The sequence below is a fragment of the Podarcis bocagei genome (genome assembly GCF_964188305.1).
Source record: "Podarcis bocagei genome assembly, chromosome: 15".
Classification (NCBI taxonomy): Eukaryota; Metazoa; Chordata; class Lepidosauria; order Squamata; family Lacertidae; genus Podarcis; species Podarcis bocagei.
The window spans coordinates 39,868,471-39,889,629 of NC_138141.1; the positions used below are offsets into that span (position 1 = coordinate 39,868,471).

The 21,159-nt window shown below is 46.6% G+C and overlaps 1 protein-coding gene across 7 annotated transcripts in view; it reads left to right on the top strand.

Annotated features, from left to right (window-relative positions):
- Window positions 1-21,159, top strand: part of ACACA (acetyl-CoA carboxylase alpha) — a 204,061-nt gene that overhangs the window by 162,792 nt on the left and 20,110 nt on the right. For all 7 annotated transcript variants that reach the window (XM_081172826.1, XM_081172824.1, XM_081172825.1 and 4 more), the window contains 7 exons: window positions 5,538-5,681; window positions 6,480-6,600; window positions 11,242-11,338; window positions 12,295-12,391; window positions 13,531-13,666; window positions 17,612-17,789; window positions 18,762-18,874. In XM_081172826.1, coding sequence (XP_081028952.1) covers window positions 5,538-5,681; window positions 6,480-6,600; window positions 11,242-11,338; window positions 12,295-12,391; window positions 13,531-13,666; window positions 17,612-17,789; window positions 18,762-18,874 — 886 coding nt within the window. The remainder of the gene's footprint in view (window positions 1-5,537; window positions 5,682-6,479; window positions 6,601-11,241; window positions 11,339-12,294; window positions 12,392-13,530; window positions 13,667-17,611; window positions 17,790-18,761; window positions 18,875-21,159) is intronic.

Below are 21,159 nucleotides of genomic sequence, written 5' to 3' on the forward strand. Positions count from 1 at the left end.
TTCTACAAGCACTTGATAAAGAGTATTGGCAATCAATATCCTTGATCCCTTGTTCCAGAATAGATTTTACAACAGAATTATCTTGTGTGCAGAGGAAACCCATAGGGAAGCCTAATGCATGCAGTTTAATAATAAAACCTTTAAACCGTAGCTGATAGTAACATCTTCTTGTAAGAAATAAAGATAATCTGAAGTTGGATCAGCATAAGCAACTTTTTACCAATATCGCAAGGCACGGGACCAAGCCTTGAATTCTTTGGATGTGAGTCTAGCCTCAAAGCCATGGGCCAGCAGTTAACACACATCTTGGCATTCCAAAAAGTTTGAAAGAACATTCTCAGCAATTTAATTAAATCCCTGGAACCCTATACAGCAGCTGAAACAAGACTTTGGTCTTACATACTTTTACAGCAGTAGGAATAAATTGTGCTCTCTTAGTAAAGAAAAATGGCTGTACAGCCTTAACAGTATTCTGAACTGCTTGCCCTGCCCCCCATGTATGGGTAGCCCAGGAGAGAGTGGAAGAAAACATAATGCCCAGGTCTCTAAATTTCTTGACTTGGGTCTATACACTGACTATCATCTGTTATCCATTTATTAATTGATCTGCATCTAGAAAACGCCATGGTTTTTAATTGGTAATTTTTATTTCACAAACGTTATACAGTACACCTCTTCATTGCAAAAGAACCTCAGAGTAGTTTACAAAGTGATTTAAGGCCTGTTTTGGACAGTGGGACTTCAATCACTGCCCGTTTTGGTACATGGCAGTCAGGTACTAAACAGTTCCCAATCAAGCTGTTTAAATAAAAATTAAATAGTGTAGGAACTAATATTCAACCCTGGCAAATGCCCTTATTGGCAAGGATAGGTTTTGTCAAATTACCCTGCAACCCACATCTTATTCGAAGTGTAAGTGATGAAAAGTTGTCTTTTATCAATGGTGGTGTGGGACTTTGTCCATAGTCTGTCTCTTGAAATTGAATCAAAAGCTGATTTCAGGTCTATAAAGGCAACAAACAAACCATATCCAGAAGGGTTCATATATCTCTTTGCCAGGTGGCTTAAGACTAGGCAATAGTCAAGAGGTGATTGGCCCTTCCTAAAACAGGCCTGTTCATTGGTACTGTTGCCCTTTTAAAACCCTGTTTTGGAGATACAGATAAATAAACAGCTCCTGCCCTTCTTCTTTTCCTCTTTTCCCAAGTGCGTCAAGATGCTTTGAGCAAATGAAATGCCCGGCTAATGCTGAATCTGGGTGCCATATGGACTAATGTATTTACTTGACAACAGAGGCATGGTGGATCCAGCTGCATTTGAAAGCCAGTTGGTGGATGTTGGCTCACTTAATTTGGGTGGGAGATAGATGAAGGATTTCTCTCCATACAGTCTCTCCTCTAGCTTCACCTCTAACCTCACTGAAGCTGAAGCTGGTTTGGAAGAGAGATCACTGCTTGTGTTGTGTAGCCAGTGCTCGAAATTCCCCAAGCGCCAGGCATGTTTTGCGACTGGTGCGGGTCCAATTGCAAAGCAAGTGAAGATGTCTTTTCACCAGATGTGGCGACTGACATCTCCATCATGTGGTCAGCCAGCCAATTTGTGGCGATATCGATGTTTTATTCTGGATTGTTTTATTTGATGTTTTCATGTATTGTAAACCGCTTTGAGGGTTTTTTTCTTTAAAATGTAAAGTGGTATAGAAATGAAATGAAATGAAATTAAAATTAATAATAGTAGTACTAATAATAACAGCAAATTTCCTTGCAAAAAAAAATAGCCACAAGACAGTCTGCCGTGGTGACCATAACCTACATTTAAGGTGTTATTTAGTGATTAGCTTATATATCTGAGTTTCTAACACCAGTATGTATGCTCCATTTGCTGCTGCCTCCAGCCAAACAGGTTGGGCAGGGTTTTATATTCAAAAAATCTATCAGACCCATTTTACTGGGGGCAGGGGTGGTGATGTCTGAGAGAAAACAGTAATTCTCAATATGGGCAATCTGAGGGTTATGAATGAAAGATTGTTTAAATAGTTTGGATGCAAACAAAGGATTTAAAAGCAGCGGGTGGGGGAAGTCAGTATTCATAGGCCACAGGCCAAATCTCTCCTTTTGTGATTATCCGAGAGGAGACCCGTCAAAACACTGGGAGGCCTACAAATACTAGTCAGGGAAAGGCAATGAGGTGAGAGCAATGAGGACTCCATCTTTAATTATTTGCCCTGAGCCAGCTGTGTTGCCTGGGGTGGAAGCGGCCTGTCAAATCTCCACAGGTTCTAGGCCAGTGGAGGGGGAAACCTGAGGGCTGGATGTGGCCCTCAAGGCCTTTCTGTCCGGCCCTCAGGATTTTCCCCAGACCCTGCCCTCCATTCTCTGCTCCCCACTCTCTTTGCGACTTTTGCCTGACAGGAATGTTGTCCTTGAAGTGTGGCGAGTCCTCTGACTAGTTGGCTGGAGGATGGAGAGATGCGTATAGAAACCTCTGACTTTTTCATGGCTTGAATGTTTTCGTTGTATTTTTACATTCTGTCGGAAGCTGCCCAGAATGCCTGGGGCAACCCAGTCAGATGGGTGGGGTACAAATAAATTATTATTATTCCACTGTTCAAAGATCAGAGCCACACCAGTTGCTATGCTCACTTTAGCCTCTGCCCTGCCCACCCCAGGCGTCCCCACGCTGTGAAGGTTGTCTGTGGATGAAAATGCAGCCCTCAGTCCGAAGACACCTCTTCATTGTTCCTCTAGTCCAGGAATGGAAAACCTTGGGCCCTCCAGGTGTAGCTGAACTTATTTATTCATTACATTCATATACAGTGGTACCTCGGGTTAAGAGCTTAATTCGTTCCGGAGGTCCGTTCTTAACCTGAAACTGTTATTAACCTGAGGTACCACTTTAGCTAATGGGGCCTCCTGCTGCCACTGCACTGCCACCACACGATTTCTGTTCTCATCCTGAAGCAAAGTTATTAACCCACAGTACTATTTCTGGGTTAGCAGAGTCTGTAACCTGAAGTGTCTGTAACCCGAGGTACCACTGTACCACTTTTATCTTCCCAGGATCTCAAGGTGGTGTACATGGTTCTCCTCCTCCCCGTTTCATCCTCACAACAACAACCCTGTGAGGTAGGCTAGGCTGACAGGTGGTGACTGGCCCAAGGTCACCCAGCGAGCTTCATGGCTGAGTGTAGATTCGAACCCTGCTCTCCCAGGACCAAGTCCAACACTCTAACCATTATGCCACACCGACTGCGACTCCCATCAGCCCCAGCAAGCGTGGGCAATGGCCAGGGATGGTTGAGGGCAGAAACGTCTGGAGGGCCACAGGTTCCCCAGGAAAGGGGTGAGCGAGGGACAATGAGGCACCTGCCTCTAATAATTCAACTCGTGCCGGTTGTGTTTCCTAGTGTGCTTTTGTTTTGGTCAGGAGTGTGTGGAGGCGTCTGTGGTTGCGCACGCATGTTTCTCTCCCTCCCTTTTTGTTTTGTTTTGTGCGATCTAAATGGAACCAGGTACATAATGCCACCTTCCCCACCCCCCTCCCACCCGCCCTGCCTGTTGGAAAGACTCGCGCCATAAAAATAACAAATGGCGTGTATTTGCTCGAATGTCAAAGTTATGAGTTTATTTTGTAATGATGTGCTCCTGCCTTCATGAGGTAAACTGGCCGTGGCAGAGGTGTTATTAGTAATATGGACCCAGCAGAGCAGAAAGCCGAGTGACCGAGAGATCAGTGTATCAGTCAGCGAAAGGGCAAATGGGAAGAGACAGCGGGAGAATGGGAACAGAGCTGTGCGGCGCTTGGGCTGAGATTAGAAGAAAGGAGCAGTGAGAGAGAGGAAGAATTGAGAGGCCGGTGGTCAGAGGCTCATTTTAATGGACCCCTTCGAAGGAAAACTGCCGGGGAGGGGAAAGAGTTGCACCTGTCGGCGTGGTTTGAAATTGTTGACTGAAAGGTGTGTGTGCAGGCACACAAGGTCTCGTTTTCAGACTTGCTCCTTTCAAGGCCTCTCCTGCGTTGTATGTGTCTTTGGCTCTCTGCCACAGTTTCAAAGTTGTGCCATGCAAAAAACCACAGCTTTTGTTATGTCTGTTTGGATGCCAAAGCGAGTTTCTGGTCCCTAGAGGTAGGAAGGTGTTAAGCTTCAAAAGTGCATGGATGAAATCTCAACCCTGAATTGGAGAGGGACAGAGAGGAGGAGGAGCAGCGGGTAGAAGATTTCGAGCATTTCATGGAAGCATAGAATTGTAGAGTTGGAAGGGTACCTTGTGGATCAATTCTAGTCCAACTCCTTGTAATGCAGGAATATGCAGCTGTTGCAGACGGGGATCGAACCTGCAACCTTGGTGTTATCAGCACCACGCTCTAAGCGACTGAGCTATGCAGGCTGAGCAAATGGGAGGGGTGTCCAAGAGTCAGCATAGTCTTTTGCTCCCTCCCCATGGCTAACATAAGCAGAATAAATAATGCAAAATAAACAAACGCATTTAAAAATAAGGTTATCAATGGATGATATTGGAAGCACCATGGATTGTGTTGGAAGCAGAGTGCCTCTGAATACCAGGAATCGCAAGTGGAGAGAGCTGGTGGCTCATCTGGTCCTATGTCTTATTCTGTCCTTGGACAACCAGGTGTCCCTGTGTGAAGTCTGAAAAGCAGGGCCTGAGTACAACAGCACTTTCCCCACTTGTGATTCCCAGCAAAACGCATTCAAAGGCACAGGGCCTCCAGCCGTGGAGGAACATAGCCAGTCTTCTGCAGCTATTAGCTAGTCTTCTGCATTTGGTTTGTTTTCCAGCTGCTCTTTCCTCATTCCTTTGTGGCTTGGTGAGTATCTGGGAGTGGCTAAAATTGACCAAGATTAAGAAAGGTTTGTAAGCCAACAACAAACCATGGCTTCAGACTATGGTTTCTTGCCAGTGAACAAGCCACAGATAAGCCACTGGACTAAACCATGGTTTGGGGTTGTGTTGGGGCCAAAGAAACCATGGGAAAGCAAATGCTGCAAAAAGTTCTGAAAAAGAGGAGATGGAACCTGGGACTTTCTTAGATTCACTCTTGTCACGATAAACTATGGTGTGTTGTTGCATCTGGAGACTGCCATTGTGTTGATATTTTCATACGGACATTTTTATATTGCATTCTGTTTGCCGTTCTAACGTTACCCACCTTGATTGGCTCATTTTTCAGAAAGATACAGATCATACATTGCTTTTAAATCAGTGAATACCAGGCTGTGGTCTGGAGGCACGTGAAGGCACCATTTTGCTGAACCTAAGCAGGTCTGGGTCTGGTCGGTGCCTGGATGGGAGACCTCATGCCATTCCTAGAAGCTTTTTTGAGTCCCACGATGGAAGAAAGTTGAGATATAAATGCAATAAAATAAAATACGGGGAATACTGGAGAGGGGACTTCACTGAAAACAATTGGAGTTTCAGGAATGATTTTTTTATATTGTGTGGTTAACAAAAAAAAATCTGATAACAAGCACATGGTTAAAAGGTATCTATCTTTCCCTACCCCCTGCCTTCAAACAGGTGCTTGGAAGAGAGGTCTACACCTCCAACAACCAGCTAGGTGGGATCCAAATCATGCACAACAACGGGGTGACCCATAGCACAGTATGCGACGACTTCGAAGGGGTCTACACCATTCTTCAATGGCTGTCTTACATGCCAAAGGTATTTCTCTCCCTTCACCCCCTTTTAGCTCTTCTGGCGTTGCTGTGGGTGGGTGCTTGGCTCAAGGACTGAGCTCTGGGGAGGCTGCAAAGATAATCAGTGTTCAGCTTGGGTTTGCTCCTGAACGGCTAGGAGTGCCTTTTGTCAGCTACAGCTGGTTCACTAGCTATCACTGTTCTTGGACTGAGATCACCTGGCCGTGGTGATTTGCGCATTGGGAACTCAAGGCTTGAATACCGCAATGCACTCTAAGTGGGCTGCCCTTCGAAGCTCCAGGTGGTGTGAAATGCTTCAGCTAGAACAGAATATCACCAGGACATAATCCGCTAGTGGGCCAAGCCGTATTCATGTACAAGGCCCTTAACAACTTGGGTCCAGGACCCCTTTTGCCCTCCAGACGGGAATCAGATTATATCACTTCTATTTGGCATGGATTTCCCCCAAGGAACCTTGGGAATTGTCATTTCAGAATTCACTTGTTACTTTACAAAATGGCTGCAAGTTCAAGGCTGCATACGTGGCAGGGACTATTACTCAGTGGCAGGGCACATTCTTTGCCTGTCAAAGTCCCCAGTTAGCTCCTATTGGAAGGGTCGGGGGAAGGTGATGGAATAGCCCCTTCTTTGCCAGAGACCCTGGAGAGTTACTGCTAGTTAGAGTAGACAGTCCTGGGATGGATGGGCAAAGCGCTGGATGTGGTGGAAGGAAGCCCTCCTGTGTTCCTGCAATGTCTAACTGGCCAAACGTATGAGCATTTCAAGAATCTTATGTACCAACTTTTCCCTCTCCTCCTTTCAGAGCGTTTTCAGCCCAGTCCCAATGATCACCGTCAAGGACCCGATAGATAGAGCCGTTGACTTTGTTCCCACCAAGACGCCTTATGATCCTCGCTGGATGCTGGCTGGACGCCCTAACCCAGGTACTTTAATTTCCAAAGAAAAAAGGAACTATCTGGGAAATGGTGGAGAGAGGATAATTAATCGCTGCACTATCTTTCTTTCTTTCTTTCTTTCTTTCTTTCTTTCTTTCTTTCTTTCTTTCTTTCTTTCTTTCTTTCTCTTTCTTTCTTTCCACACACTAATAGCAAAATCACATTCAGTTGCTTTCTGTTAGCAGTAGATTTAAATCTTCAGTATTCTACACTATTTGGAACTTCTAGTTCAGTTCTCCTGCTCAGCTTGCTGGAAAAGGAGCTTGTTGTTGTTGTTGTTTAGTCGTTTAGTCGTGTCCGACTCTTCGTGACCCCATTAACCAGAGCACGCCAGGCACTCCTGTCTTCCACTGCCTCCCACAGTTTGGTCAAACTCATCCTGGTAGCTTCGAGAACACTGTCCAACCATCTCGTCCTCTGCCGTCCCCTTCTCCTTGTGCCCTCCATCTTTCCCAACATCAGGGTCTTTTACAGGGAGTCTTCTTTATGGTCCAGCTCTCACTTCACTACTGGGAAAACATCACTACTGGGAAAACCATAGCTTTAACTAGACGGGGGAAAGGAGCTAGGGCCTTGCAAAAGGGCTGCTTACAGGACTTGCCATTAGGCTGCAGCCCAGGTTTAGCACAGAGCCTGCAAACTTTTAAAGGAGCTGAGGCTTTGTAAGTTGCGTTGCTTTTGACCTAGGAACTCAGCTGCCATAGGGCACCCTCCCTCTGTTTGGAGTAATATCCTCTCCGACCCCAGAGTGTAACGTTCTGTCTGCTGTGCGCTAATCCTGTATGTCAAGAGTGAGAAAGCTCAGGCCCAGGGGCCACAGGCAGCCCTCCAAGCCTCTCTATATGGCTCTGGGGACTCTTCCCCTGGCCACGCTCCACACCAGGCCTGTTTTGCACCCTCAAGTGTTTCTTATTTGTCCTTGAACTCTGATGACTCTAGTGTCTTGGGAGCATGTGCAGAAACCAGCCTGCTGTACAAAGGCAAAATTTACCTTTGTTCCCACCCCCACACTTTGCTTCTGGCCTGCCCACCCCTAGTATCTCACCCCTAGGAGGTTGCCCCCAAGGGATGAAAAAGGTTCCTCAGCCCTGCTATACAAATAGTGATCTTATTATTTGGCACGATCCCTCTGGAAGAGAGAGAGCTGGCAGCAGGCTTAGGGGCACCCCAAGGTTTGCAGAAGCACAAAAGTACTTTGGGATAGGGAAAGCCCTGACTGGAGCAGTCCTGAATCTGAGGACTGAGCATACCCAGTGGTCCTGGAGTGCTGACTAACTGTTGAGAGAGGGGTGCAAGAAAGGGAGGATGGAATGGAGTATAATTAGAGAGGGTGTGGCCGGCTGCAACCCCGAATAGCACTCCACACAACAATGATTTATTGCAGGTCCCATGTGCTGCTGCTGCAGTAGTTAATAATAACAACAATAATAATATTATTTGAATTTATATAGCTAATGCATACACCATAAGCCCTATAAAGTAGGCCAATATTATTATCCCATATGACAGATGATGGTACTGAGAGAGGGCAGCTATCCTAAGGTCACCTAATAGTTCACTGCAGAGGCAAAATTCTAACCAGGTCTTCCTGAGCATCACCATCCTTTAGCAGCTGCACTTATCTGCTGGCTAGAATGAGATTTTTTTTGGCAACTTCTTTTTGGCTAATATTCCACCCTCCCCCTGCACCACCACCCACCCCGTCATCTTGCCGGCAATTCATCTGGCTTGTCGAAAGCATGCAGGTTCCAAATTGAGTGACTTCGAGTTTTTTAATTTAGTGGAGGCGTTAAGGGGAAGCAGATGATTCTCTGCGATAAGTTTAAAGGAGAGATCTCCTAGGTGAAAAGTTAAAGCTGTTTATTAGGAGAGATAGCACCGCGATATTCTTCAAACTGACGCCCGATGCGAGGCCCGGAATCGAAACGATCAAGCTCTGGACTCGGCGATGGAGAGATAATTTTGAAATGGATGGTCACATTTTACAGCGGGGGGCCACGGAGCCAAGGAACATTAGAACATAGTAATTTCAAGTTTGGGCTTGATAAAACACTTGCCATCCCGCTGGAGTCAGCAGAGGTTGGCTTTGCTCGGATTCCACTTTTTTAATTGCTTTTGCACTTGGCGTTACAGGGCAAGGAGTACTTGTTCAAAATTATAGCGTTGCAAAAGAGGCTGAACACGAGAGGCCTCCCCCACCTCCTGCGTTTGTAGAGAGCCTGTGGGGGAAAGAGGCTTTTATAAGAAGCACAATTCTCCTTGCTTAAGGGCAGTGGAGATTTCCTCCCCACCCCACAAGAGAGAGGTATGGAAACTGGCAACGCCTGCCTAGAGCCCATGTCTTCTTGGCACTGATTTTAAGCCTGTTCCTCTTCCCCACTTTGCTCTATTTGCATCCCTCCTAAACATATCAGGGAAGAGCCATAGCTCAGTGGCTGACCATCTGCTTTGAATGCAGAAGGTCCCAGGTTCAATCCTGGGCATCTCCAGGTTGGGCTGAAGAAAAGACTCCTGTCTGAAACCCTGGAGAGCCTCTGCCAGTCAGTGTAGGAAACATTGAACCAAGGAGGTTCACAAACAACTGAAAGCCAGCAGCAAACAACACCCACATTCAGAATATATAATAAACTAGTCAATTAAAACAGCATAACACTCTAAACAGGAGATTCAAGCCAGGAGATCAGCAAAGTGCTTGTCTCAATAGTTGCATCCAAAGTTATTATTATTATTTATTAAATTTGTATACTCCCCCTCATCTGTTGATCTCAGGGCAGTTCGCAAGATAAAAACTTTAGCCCTGCTCAGAGTAGAATCATTGAAATCAATGGATTTGAATAACTGGGGTCCATTAATTTCAATAGGTATTTTCCAGGAACAACGTATGTTCCTGTTGAACCCGGGACCTTCTGTCTCCAAAGCCCATGCTTAGCCACAAAGAGGTGGGAGCTCCCCCAAATGATCAGTCCATGTCTTTAAGAATTGGCTCAGTCTCGCTACTGCCAAAACGGAGGAGGCGGGGAGGGGGAGAGAATTCCGGTCTGATAGCCTGGCTTGAAAGAAATTTAAAGTGCATACATTTTAGAAACCGGGGGAAAGCCTTGAAGAACAACCTCTTTTAATGCCTTGGCTGCCTTCTGACAAATGTTTGCCTTGTCTTGTGAGAAAGAGAAGGGGGATAGGAACCACCCCGTAGAGTTATTTATTTAAAAGCAAGGCAAATTCCCTCTGCTCCCTGTGTCCCATCGTTTAACAGTAAATGATGCCTTCTGCTGATAAATGGCCCTCTCTATGCAGACGAGCAAATTAAAGAGACAGCCACAGCGGCTGGCAGCAGGCAGACATTTTCATAGCCTTTAATATATAACTTTAGGCGAGATTCACTTGCCACTGGCAACTTCTCTGAGAAAGTCTCTTTCAGAGGTTGCATTGGGCTCCCCATGTATTGATGGCAAGGTTAAAGGTGGCCTCCTTTTTTTCTCTATTAATGCATTTGTATCCCAGTTTTCCTCCAAGTTTCTCAAGACAGTGTTCAGGGTGCTCCCCTCACAATGTTGTTGTTATTATTTTGTTTATTAAATTCATATGCCACCCTCCACCCAAAGAACCCGGTGTGGTTCACAACAGAAACATACAAAATGAGAATATCAAATACAAAACAAAAACAAACGAATAACCCCCTTCCCACAAACACTTCTCACAACACTCCTGTGAGGTAGGATAGGCCTCAAGATGGAGACTGACCCAAGTGAGTGTCATGACCACGTGGCGATTTGAACCCTGGTCTGCCAGGTCCTAGTGTGACGCTCTAACCACTGCACCACACTGGTGTAGCTACAGCGGAGTTGCCTGGCTCCGGAGAAAACTGAACATGCTTCAATTTATACATAGTCCCGGGGGTATGAGCTGTCCCTCTTTGGCTTGTTGGTTCAATGAGACTTCCTTGGTTGGTTTGGCTGATCTCTTTGTCATTCCTTCCTTCGGCTAGACCCACAGCGGTTCTCAACCTGTGGGTCCCCAGATGTTGTTGGACTACAACTCCCATCATCCCTGACCACTGGTCATGCTGGCTAGGAATGATGGGAGTTGTAGTCCAACAACATCTGGGGACCCACAGGTTGAGAAACACTGGGCTAGAGCAAGGCAGGCTTAAGTCTCATTCCCTCCATGACTTCCATTTGCGTAACACAACTTCCTTTTCTCCCCACGTGCCCCACCCCTCTGTCCCCCTCTGCCAAGTCTGCTCTGGAGGGTTGAGGGAACTCCCAGGACAGATTTGAGGGGCACACAGAGGGAAGGGAGAAGTCCTTGTGCAAATGGGATGACTTTGCAGGCTGCAACCCTAAAGCATTTTGAAAATGACGACAAAGGTGCAGTACGTGGCACCTTAAAAGATACAGCACATTTATTGCGGCATAACCTTTACCTGCACTTGAGAGTCCACTTCATCAGATGCAAGAAAACATTATAATTCATCTGAGCAGATATGGAATTTGTATGCATTGTCTTGTGCTTTGCTTTTAATTATGTTTATTTATCTGCATATTTATAATCCGCTTCGCAAGACTCGGGACAACGTGCGCTCACTTCCACTCCTCTTGATGGTTTTTCCTCCCCTGCCTTTCTTTGTAGCTCAGAAGGGCCAGTGGCTCTCTGGATTCTTTGACTACGGCTCCTTTTCGGAGATCATGCAGCCATGGGCTCAGACAGTTGTGGTTGGCAGAGCCAGGTAAGTCGTTGTTTGACATTTGACATTTGTGGAGAATTTTGCATGTTCAAAGCACTTAAAGGTACATTATTTTGTTGTCATTTCTACAACAACCCTGCACGGGAGCTCAGTATAATTATCTCTGGACTGCAGATTGGGGCAGGGGGCCTGCTTAAGGCCCTGCTGTGAGTTTTCCAGATGGATATGAAATTAAAACTGGTTTCTGATTTCTAGGTCACAGCCAAACTTGTCAATACAGTAAGTTAGGGTGGGTAACCTCAAGCGCAGGGGCCAAATGTGGCCCTCCAAGCCTCTCTGTGTGGCCTCAGGACTCTTCCATAGGCCAGTCCCCTGGCCACAGTCTTCACTGCCCTTGCTTCATCCCTTCCTTTAATGTTTTTGCCTGGGTGGAATATGTCCTTGAATGCAAATAATGCATTTTTCCTTGCCTGTTTGGAGGATTGGGAGGGTGTTTGGTGAAAGCTCAGTAATATCTGCAAGAGAGAATTTTCTGCCTCGTATGTACTTCTCTGGCTTTCTTGCTCAACTTAAGCCCTATCTGTGGTTCAGATGGAAAGGATGTCTATATATGATGCATCAAAGTGACTAAAAGACTGAAGGCCAAGGCGAGGCAATATTCTAAATGCCTGATCACTTTGCATATATTTAATTCTAAAATTGATGGCAGTTCTCCATAGATTTGGGGCTGGGTATGTGAAGGTTATCCCCTTGCCCCGTCTTAAAAAAAAAATCCATTTTCCCCAACAAAACAAAAAGAACAAAACCCCACAAGCAGCAGCTGCTGTCTCTTCCTTGGGTTTGGGGGATTTTCAGTTGGAAAAAACTGCGCAGGAGGAAAGGGTTTAACCCCCTCTCTCACCCGGTCAATCCCACTTTGGATCAGGATCCAACTTAATTTGTTTTTTAAAATGTAAAGTTGCACAAACGCAATTGTGCATTTTGCCGTTTGTTACCAGGCTGGGTGGAATACCTGTTGGAGTGGTTGCGGTTGAAACACGGACAGTGGAGCTGACCATTCCTGCAGACCCTGCAAACCTGGACTCAGAAGCCAAGGTAGGTTTTTTAGCTCCTAAAACGTGGCATGGGTCCTTAGGGGATGCGATGCAAGCTATGCTGCTGAGGGCAGTCGTTGTTGAGGGTGGTGAAAATGTGTCTGTTTCGTTCTTTGCAAATGGGTATGAAAAGTGACAAGGTGATTCCGACTAGATCTAGCATGGTGTAGTGGTTGAACATGTCAGACTAGGACCTGAGAGGCCAGAGTTCAAATCCCCACCTGGGCATGAAGCTGAGTGGGTGACCTTGGGCCCAGTCACTGCCTCTCAGCCTAACCTACCTTAACAGGATTATTGTGGGGATCTTGGAGGAAAAGGTGGGATATAAAGGCAATAAATGAATAAAAATGGGACAAACTTTGGAGGCAATGGGCCACAGTGCACACAAGTCTCTAAGTTACACAGAGCTCTGTGTTAGTAGAATGGGAAGGACTGCTTAACTTCTCAGTTAATTCTGCAACAAGACCTGACTTGAATTCTGTCCTTGGGGTCACTCACATGCCCGCATGCATCCGAAGCATATCCCTTTGAAGTGATATAGCTCTGGGGGATGTCTGTGATCCTCCAGCTGATAGATACCAACTCCCATCAGCCCTAGCTAGACCCAGGGGTGATGGGAGTTATGTGAGATGTAGGCCAACAACATCTGTAGAGCCACTGATGTTCTCCAGCGCAACATTTGTAGGGAGTTCACTCCTCCATCCTTCACTCACACGAAAGGAGGGGTGTATATGCAGTGGGTCTCCATGGGTTGCACACACAGAGACCCACCACACCTCTCCCATTTTGCTGCATGCCCTGCCTATTTTCGCAACCCCGATGCCCTGACAGGTTTTCCTTGATGACCCAGCAAGTCTTCAAATAGCTTTTGTGGTGTTTCTGCTGGGGCTATATCCAGGATTCATCAAGCTCTGAGCAGACCCATTGACATGAGCAGACAGGACCACCATGAGTCCGTTCCATTTCCACGAGTCTGCTCTGAGTGCAGCCCCCTGTGTAAGGACTAAAGTAACCTTAATCTCCTGCAGTTAATCGGTTTTGGTTTTGTACTGGCAGCTTTCGCTGCTGCTGCTAATGCTGCCTTGCAGTTGATGCTTGTACTCACCTGCAAACCATTTCCTCTCACTCACCTTGCAACAGATTATCCAGCAGGCTGGCCAGGTGTGGTTTCCTGACTCAGCCTTCAAGACGGCTCAAGCAATAAAGGATTTCAACCGGGAAGGGCTGCCGCTGATGGTCTTTGCAAACTGGAGAGGCTTCTCTGGAGGAATGAAAGGTTATTATTGTTGTTGTTGTTGTTTAAAAATGGGTGGGGTTTTTTCAGCCAGTGGTTGCTTTTGCCCATTGGGATTGGTGGGGTGGACGGCAGGGAACCCAACGGTAGGTGAAACTGACTAATTCTCGTTTCCCCCACATCCTCCTCCCTGCCGCACTCTACAAGGGCAAAACTGACAATGAGGAAGAGGAAGTTGATGGCAAGGGCCACCTCTGGGCTGGTTTTAAGTCAGCAGGCAGGCAAGTGGATGCTAGCCAAGGGTACACAGAGGCTGGTGGGGCAGTGCCCTATTTGTCCTCATGGACCAGCTTCCACTGTGGGGAGGAACATGTATTCTGGAGAAGAAGCTTCCTTAAAGGGCGATCACCTTGGACATTATCCAGTGTCAGCAGATAGAGGAACCCAGGGAGCAAGTTAAGGGAGCATCTGTTGTCAATCTTCCCACACTCCTTAAGAGAAACGCTTGCAATTTTGGTTTCCATGTTGGGCGGTAGGGGGAGGCGGGAGCTGGAGGGAGGCAGAGGATTAAGCAGAGAGTGAAAATAAACAATTATACCACCCCTTGGTGCGCCTAAGAACACACAAATACATGCATATATACACACACTCCGCTAAGATTTGGCTGCGCCGTGGGTAAAATGACTCCAAAATTGTGTGTAATGAGTAGGAAAAGATTAGAGATCGCTCTTGCCATGTTGAGAATTGACATTAGTAGAGGAGGAGGGGGGGACTCTTTACAAGCCGGCCTAGGAGGTCTAATTTAAGCCGTTGCACGCACGCACACGTGTCCCCAAACACACTGGCTTTTGCGCATATATTTATATCCATATATGTATATATAAACAAAAATTCTGTATGATAAATAAAGGCATATCGAGAGTGGGAAAGGTTTCTTTTTGCCTAATGAGCTCCGTCTAGCCGTGAGGCTATTCAAAATAATGCAAAAATTAAATTATTATTTCCTCTTTTAAAAAAAAGAAGGAAGAGGACGCCTTGAATATTTAGATGGAGGGAAGCAGTTTATTTAGACGAACCGCCAGTGACCCACAACAGCGAGACATCAAGCGTGAAATTTACTCGAAATTAGCACCGGGGTCTTGGGCTCAGCGTGAATAGCGGTTGATAGGATGCAAATCCCAAAGATATTAAACCGCCTTGCTGGTAGCGCTATGGGGTCGCTCTCGGTTGGTTTTTCATGTTATACTTATTATTTTACCTACCCCACCCCCACCCCCTGGGACAGGTTATAAATAACAATAAAAAGGGGAAATGGTTACCAGAGACTTTGACCAGAATGAAAAAATAATAATGAAAAGACCTTTAAAAACAACTACAACAAACTCTGATTACCTGCATGTTTATATCGCGGCGGAACCTGAGCGTAATGGATTTAGGAGACTCTTTTTATATGTACGCAATGGGTGTATTGCTTGGTGTGTGTGTGTGTGTGTGTGTGTGTTTTGTCATTTTTACTCTGAAGCTCCATCCAAACTGCTAAGGATGATTCGAGCTTTGAGTGTTGCCCAGAATTGATGGACAGAGTCAGAGAGGAGGTGGGAGAGAGAGAAAGTGCAGTTACCCGAGCAGAGAAAAATTCCAGATGCCTGTGTTTGCCAGCGCAAACCTATAAGGTTGTTCTGGTGGCCTGGGAAATTAGACTCTTAACTTTGCACCGGACGGTTTGAAGGATTTTCTGTTGGTGGCAGAATGTTCTGAGGTCATTGTGTCAAAACTGAAAATGCTTTCCCAGCCCATCAGAGAGAGGAGATCAACTATCTCTGCTTCTGTTTTGGTTAGAGCCCCTGCTTCGCATGCAGAGACCTCCCAGGTTCAGCCCCTGCCACCCCCAGATAAAGCTGGAGGGGAACCCCTTTCTGAAGCCCCGGAGAGCTGCTTCTGCCGGTCAGGGTAGACGATACTGAGCCAGATGTCCAATAGTCTGCTTCCTACGTCCCTCGACGTAACATGACATTCACTGCTCTTCCTCTAACCTCTGGCCCTCCAGATGTTGGATCACAACTCCCTGTTGGCTGGGGTTGGTGGAAGTTAGAGTCAAATGATATCTGGAGGGCCACAGGTTCCCCATCCCAGCTCTAAAATAAGCTTGTGTCCCCTTCAGTAAGTCCGCCCAGCTATACTAGGGACTTCTTCTCCAGTAGCACAGTCCTTTACTTTCGTCAGATCTCTGTCCAAAACCCACTTCTCTCAATGCAGCCTTTGCCTTTGCCTGTTAGTTTAACAGAGGGCAATGGAGGGACTATGGAACACAAGCAAAAATGTACCTAGGAGGCAAGTCAGACCTTTGGTACATTTAGCTCAGTACTGCCCACTGCAGAGGTTCTCAGGTGGCAGTATAGAAGATCCATTCAGGTGGTCTGTAGGAAGGTTGCAGAACACTATGCTCACCAAAAACAATGATCTGGTTCATCCATCACATTAGGAAAACAAATCTAGTTATTTTTTAAAGAGAGAGGGGGTGGTGGTGGTATAAATTAATGCAGCCTGGACTTGCCAGTCTGCAATTGAATTCCATGCAAAAATAGCTACATTCAGGAAGCTCCCTTTGATTCATTCCTGGCCCGTCTCCCTTTTCTCTCTCTCTCTCTCTCTCTCTCTCTCTCTCTCTTTTTAAAAAAATCTCCGTCTCCGTGCAAATGAGAAAGAGAGGGAGGGAGGGAGTGCAGTCTTCCCCATTTGGGCAGCCTCCTTCTACCGAGTTAAAATATACGCTCATGGCAGGAGTGAAAAATGCCAGGCTAATTACACAATTATTTTATTATGTAGCACTACTAAAAAATGTCTCCTAAAGAATTAATTTGGTTAAAATAATTTGAATTGAGCAATTATTTTCTTAACATTGGAATTAGCTGAAAGGAGCTTCAAGTGGTTTATTGCTAGCACTACATAATAAAGTGATTGTTTAATTAGCAATAAATTTGTCATTCCCCTTATATATATATTTATATAAAAAATAAGGATCTTTTCTTTTTCACCCAGAGATGACATTCACTCCCCCTTAAAAAAAGTTTCCCCTCTTTGCTGCTAGCATTTATTTTTTTTAGTGTTCCGTTCACCTGAACATCGGTTAAAGAATACATTTGAGCAATTCTTGGAAATCCTTCAGGAGTGCAGTCTTTAAAAAAACTATTTCTCACTTCTCATGATAACCAGGAATATTAGATTACAACCACCTTGTAAATGAACCCACAAAAGTGTCTGGTAGGGGTTGTCAGGCAGGGAGGTCAACAGTAGGGGGAGCCAGAGCCAACGATAGATAGAGCCAACTAGTTCTAGATTTGTCCCCTTCCTCCGCCTCCCCACTTCTCAGTTCTACAAGGGGCAACACTGAGATGGAGGAGGAGGGACCTGCCAGGCAGGGCCAGGTGGAAGCTGTTTAAGGGCAAACTGGGACTGGTGGGCCAGAGCCCCATTCACCCTAATACAGGCATGGCCAAACTTGACCCTCCAGATGTTTTGGGACTACAAATCCCACCATCTCTGACCACTGGTCAGTTCGCTAGGGATGATGGGAGTTGTAGTCCCAAAACATCTGGAGGGCCAAGTTTGGCCATGCCTGCCTTAATAGATCAGCCACTCCTGTGTACTACAAGCAAAACAATGAGGTAGCCAGGAAAAACACCCTCCAGATGTTTTGGACAGCAGCTCTCAGCAAGCACAGTGCAAGGTCAGCAAAGGCTGTCGTCATGCAGTCTGACTGCCCCTGAATGTGGAGGTTCTGTTTGGCCCATGCGGCTAGCAGCCATGGATCTATCTCCCTTAACCATTAAATAGCGAAAACAAGCCATCGGAGATAAATGGCGCGTGGCCACGTCACCTCAAGCTGAAGCTGTGAATTCCATGAGTTAACCGTGGTGGGCTCTGTGCGCAGCCTTACTTCCTGTTTGAAGGATTCTTAAACCTGTGTCCTTTCCCCTCCCTGTGCAGACATGTACGACCAGGTGTTGAAATTCGGGGCCTACATCGTGGACGGTTTGCGGGAGTACAGGCAGCCTGTCCTTGTTTACATCCCTCCCCAAGCAGAGCTGAGAGGAGGCTCTTGGGTGGTGATCGACCCCACCATTAACCCCCGGCACATGGAGATGTACGCAGATCGGGAAAGCAGGTAATTGCTTCAGTCTCGCACCTCCTTCCATCCCAGCTTGTCTACCTCAGAGATGCAAACGCCCAACTAGCTGAGGGATGCCCAGATCTCATCATCATGAAGTTGAGAGTCCCAACAACCTGTCAGAAGCTGCCGTGTACAGAGACAGACCCATTCACGTCCACCTGACTGCAGCAGTGAGGGGCGTGGCCTGGGGAGAAGGGGCGTGGCTAGGGAAAAGGTGTGGCCTGGAGAGAGTTTTAGGGCCATACAGTGGTACCTCGGGTTAAGTACTTAATTCGTTCTGGAGGTCCGTTCTTAACCTGAAACTGTTCTTAACCTGAAGCACCACTTTAGCTAATGGGGCCTCCTGCTGCTGCCGTACCGCCAGAGCACGATTTCTGTTCTCATCCTGAAGCAAAGTTCTTAACCCAAGGTAATATTTCTGGGTTAGCGGAGTCTGTGACCTTAAGCGTATGTAACCCGAGGTACCACTATACAGAGAGGCCTGCATTTGGGCTCTGCATCTGAGATTCCGCTCTGGAAGGGTGTGAAATAGGACAATAGGTGTGGCTTATGGAACAGACTACAACTCCCATCAGCCCCTGTTGGCACGGCCCATTGTGGTCCAGAATGTCAGGAGGGCACCATGTCCGGGAAGGCTGCTTTTAAGGCATAAAACTGCCAAGAAGCCTTGTCTGGCAATTTGAACAATGCGAAGGAATGGATGGTCTGGGGATTTTTTTTGCTATGAAGCGCTTCCTCCCCCAGGGCGGATGCCACACTCAAATAAATCCTAGTCTAATATATGATTTAGTGCTAGAGTTCCCCTCTTTTTCATGAGGTTTGGATCCCTCGGAGGCCGCTTGCTGTGGGGGAGAAGGGTCTTCCCCACTGAGGGGCACCTCTCAGTCTAGACGCACTCAGCCTTGAATGGAGTAGCCTCTTTGAGAACATATTCCTTTTTATTTCTCCCCCACCCCCTTTCTTCAGAGGAGGGGTTCTGGAGCCCGAAGGCACAGTGGAAATCAAGTTCCGAAAGAAAGATTTGGTGAAGACAATGAGGCGTGTGGATCCCATCTACGTGCGCCTGGCAGAACGACTTGGTGAGTGTTGGTGGGGTTGCTCATGTGCAAATAAAAACCTGTCCAGCTAGTTTCTAAGAAATGCATCCACTTTCCCCTTCTGTTGGCCCATTTTGAGGCTTTTGCCTGTCAGAATCATGGGGGGTAGGGGGGTGAAGGTTTGTTTGGTGGTGTTTTTCCACTCCTTATTCCTCAGGTTGTAAGGCAGAGAACAAGAAAGCATTTAGGAGGGAGTGTGTTGTCTGGAAAGGCCTGTCTAAGGCCAGGTGTGTAGATTTTTTGGAAACAATTGGAGGCTGCAGTTATGCTTCCTGCATTAATTTACAGTGGAGGCTGGTCCATTAGGGGGAATGAGGCAGGTGGTTGGAGGAGTGCTGGACCTGGACACAGTAGTAATATTTGGGATTTATACAGTGCTTTCTCTACTCAATAAAGTGTATCAGTTCAGAGAAAAGGGGTGAGAGGTGACATGATAAGCGTTTATTAGATGTTCCATGGCATGGAGAAAGTGGAGTTTTTCCTCCCTCTTTCATTGCACTAGAACTCATCCAACGAAGCTGAAGGTTGGGAAATTCGGGACAGATAAAAGAAAGTACTTTTTCGTGCAGCACGTAGTTTATGGAACTTGCTTCCCCAGGAGGCAGTGATGTCTACCAACTTGCGTGGCTTTAAAAGAGGATTGGACAAATTCATGGAAGAGAGGGCTATGTTCTTACTTCACAGTCAGAAGCAAAAATGATTCTGAATACCAGTTGCTGGAAACCACAGGAGAGGAGAGTTCTTCTGTTCTCAGGTCCAGTGTTTGGGTTTCCCACAGACATCTTGGTGGCCACTGTGAGAACAGGACGTTAGACTAGGTGGGCCATGGGCCTGATCCAGCAGAGCTCTTATTTGTGCCCTTACATTCTTATGACTTTTTTTTTTAATACCTTACTGCATGTTGGTGCCATATCTGTATGGAGGTTGCATTTAGGCTGCTTGTTTTAAAACCCACAAACATTGCAGCTAGGCTGCTTTGCACTGAACCCTGAAGCTGTGTCTGAAAGCGTTTTGTGGCAAACCAGGAACAGTTTGCCCTTTCTTCGTAGGGGCTGGATGTGTCCGAGCACAGGGGTGAATATTATTTTGAACAAATGACTCCTCCCAACCAGAGCATCAGATGTGCTGAACTCACACCCTGAATCCCCATTTTTGATTCAGCTGCTGTTAACGTCCCCTGAATCTCTTCTTCTCACCCTGGTTTGCACTCAGCCTTCCGGAGGTATCAACACAAAACCAAAAAGAGCGCTTTTTACCACCATTAAAGATGCTTCAAATTTCTTCCCCTGCCCTTTTTTTAAAAGAGCATGGTTTGTTTCTGTGCGTTTTGTTTTTATATAAAAAAATCTATTGTCACCAATCTCCCCCCACCAAAGAAACAGGCTAATAATTTCTGTGCAAAACACTACCAGTGACACCATAGGCGGAGCCCCTTCTCCACCATCCAGAGAGAATGGGAGAGTGTGCATTAAAAGCTTTGGATGCTGATAAGTGTCTTGCTTAGATGGCTCATAATTGCTCTCAATGTCGGGCCATCGGTGGTGGTGGTGATTCTCCCCCACCCACTAATGCTGTTCAAAAGCAGGATGAGCCTAGATTGTAGGACACAGCGAATTGCATAATTTCTCCCTCCCTCTCTCTCTCTCTCATTTTTTTCCTTTTTTTTTTTTGGGTGCCGGTTTTTCTTTCTGGCCAATTTAAAATTTGTCAAAGCCGGTCGTCTTCTGGATCACTGCCCTTTGATATTTTGCGCACTCCATTTGCCACAAACAAGCCGCAGGGCCGCGGTTCATGCTGACTCCAGCAGAAGCGCAGAGAGTTCCATTTATCTTACAACTGCCTGCCACACACTTGCTCATTAGCTGGGGGTTCGCTGCCTCTCTTAACCCCTGAATGGCCGCCATCATTTCTACCGAGCGGCTGCTTTGTGGCAACATCGGGGGGGGGGGACGACGGTGACACGGCGGACGGTGCTCTTGCATCTGTGTGTCGTTTGCGTGGGGCGGGGGGTGGCTGGGTGGAGGGAATCCGAGGGCAGCGTTGCGTTTTCCTTCTGAACCTCTCTCTCTGCCACTGGGTTTCCACTGGCAGAGAGGGCTTGGGGGCAGCACAAGGAAGATCTTGAATAATGTGACACAGATCTGCTCATTATCAATTTTTTCCCAAGCGTCGTAACCGAAATCTTTATTAGTTTCGTGTTTATTAAAATGTCACTCAATGTTACATGTTGAGCTTTGGCGTAAGCGGAAGAGCTTTGGCGCAGCAGG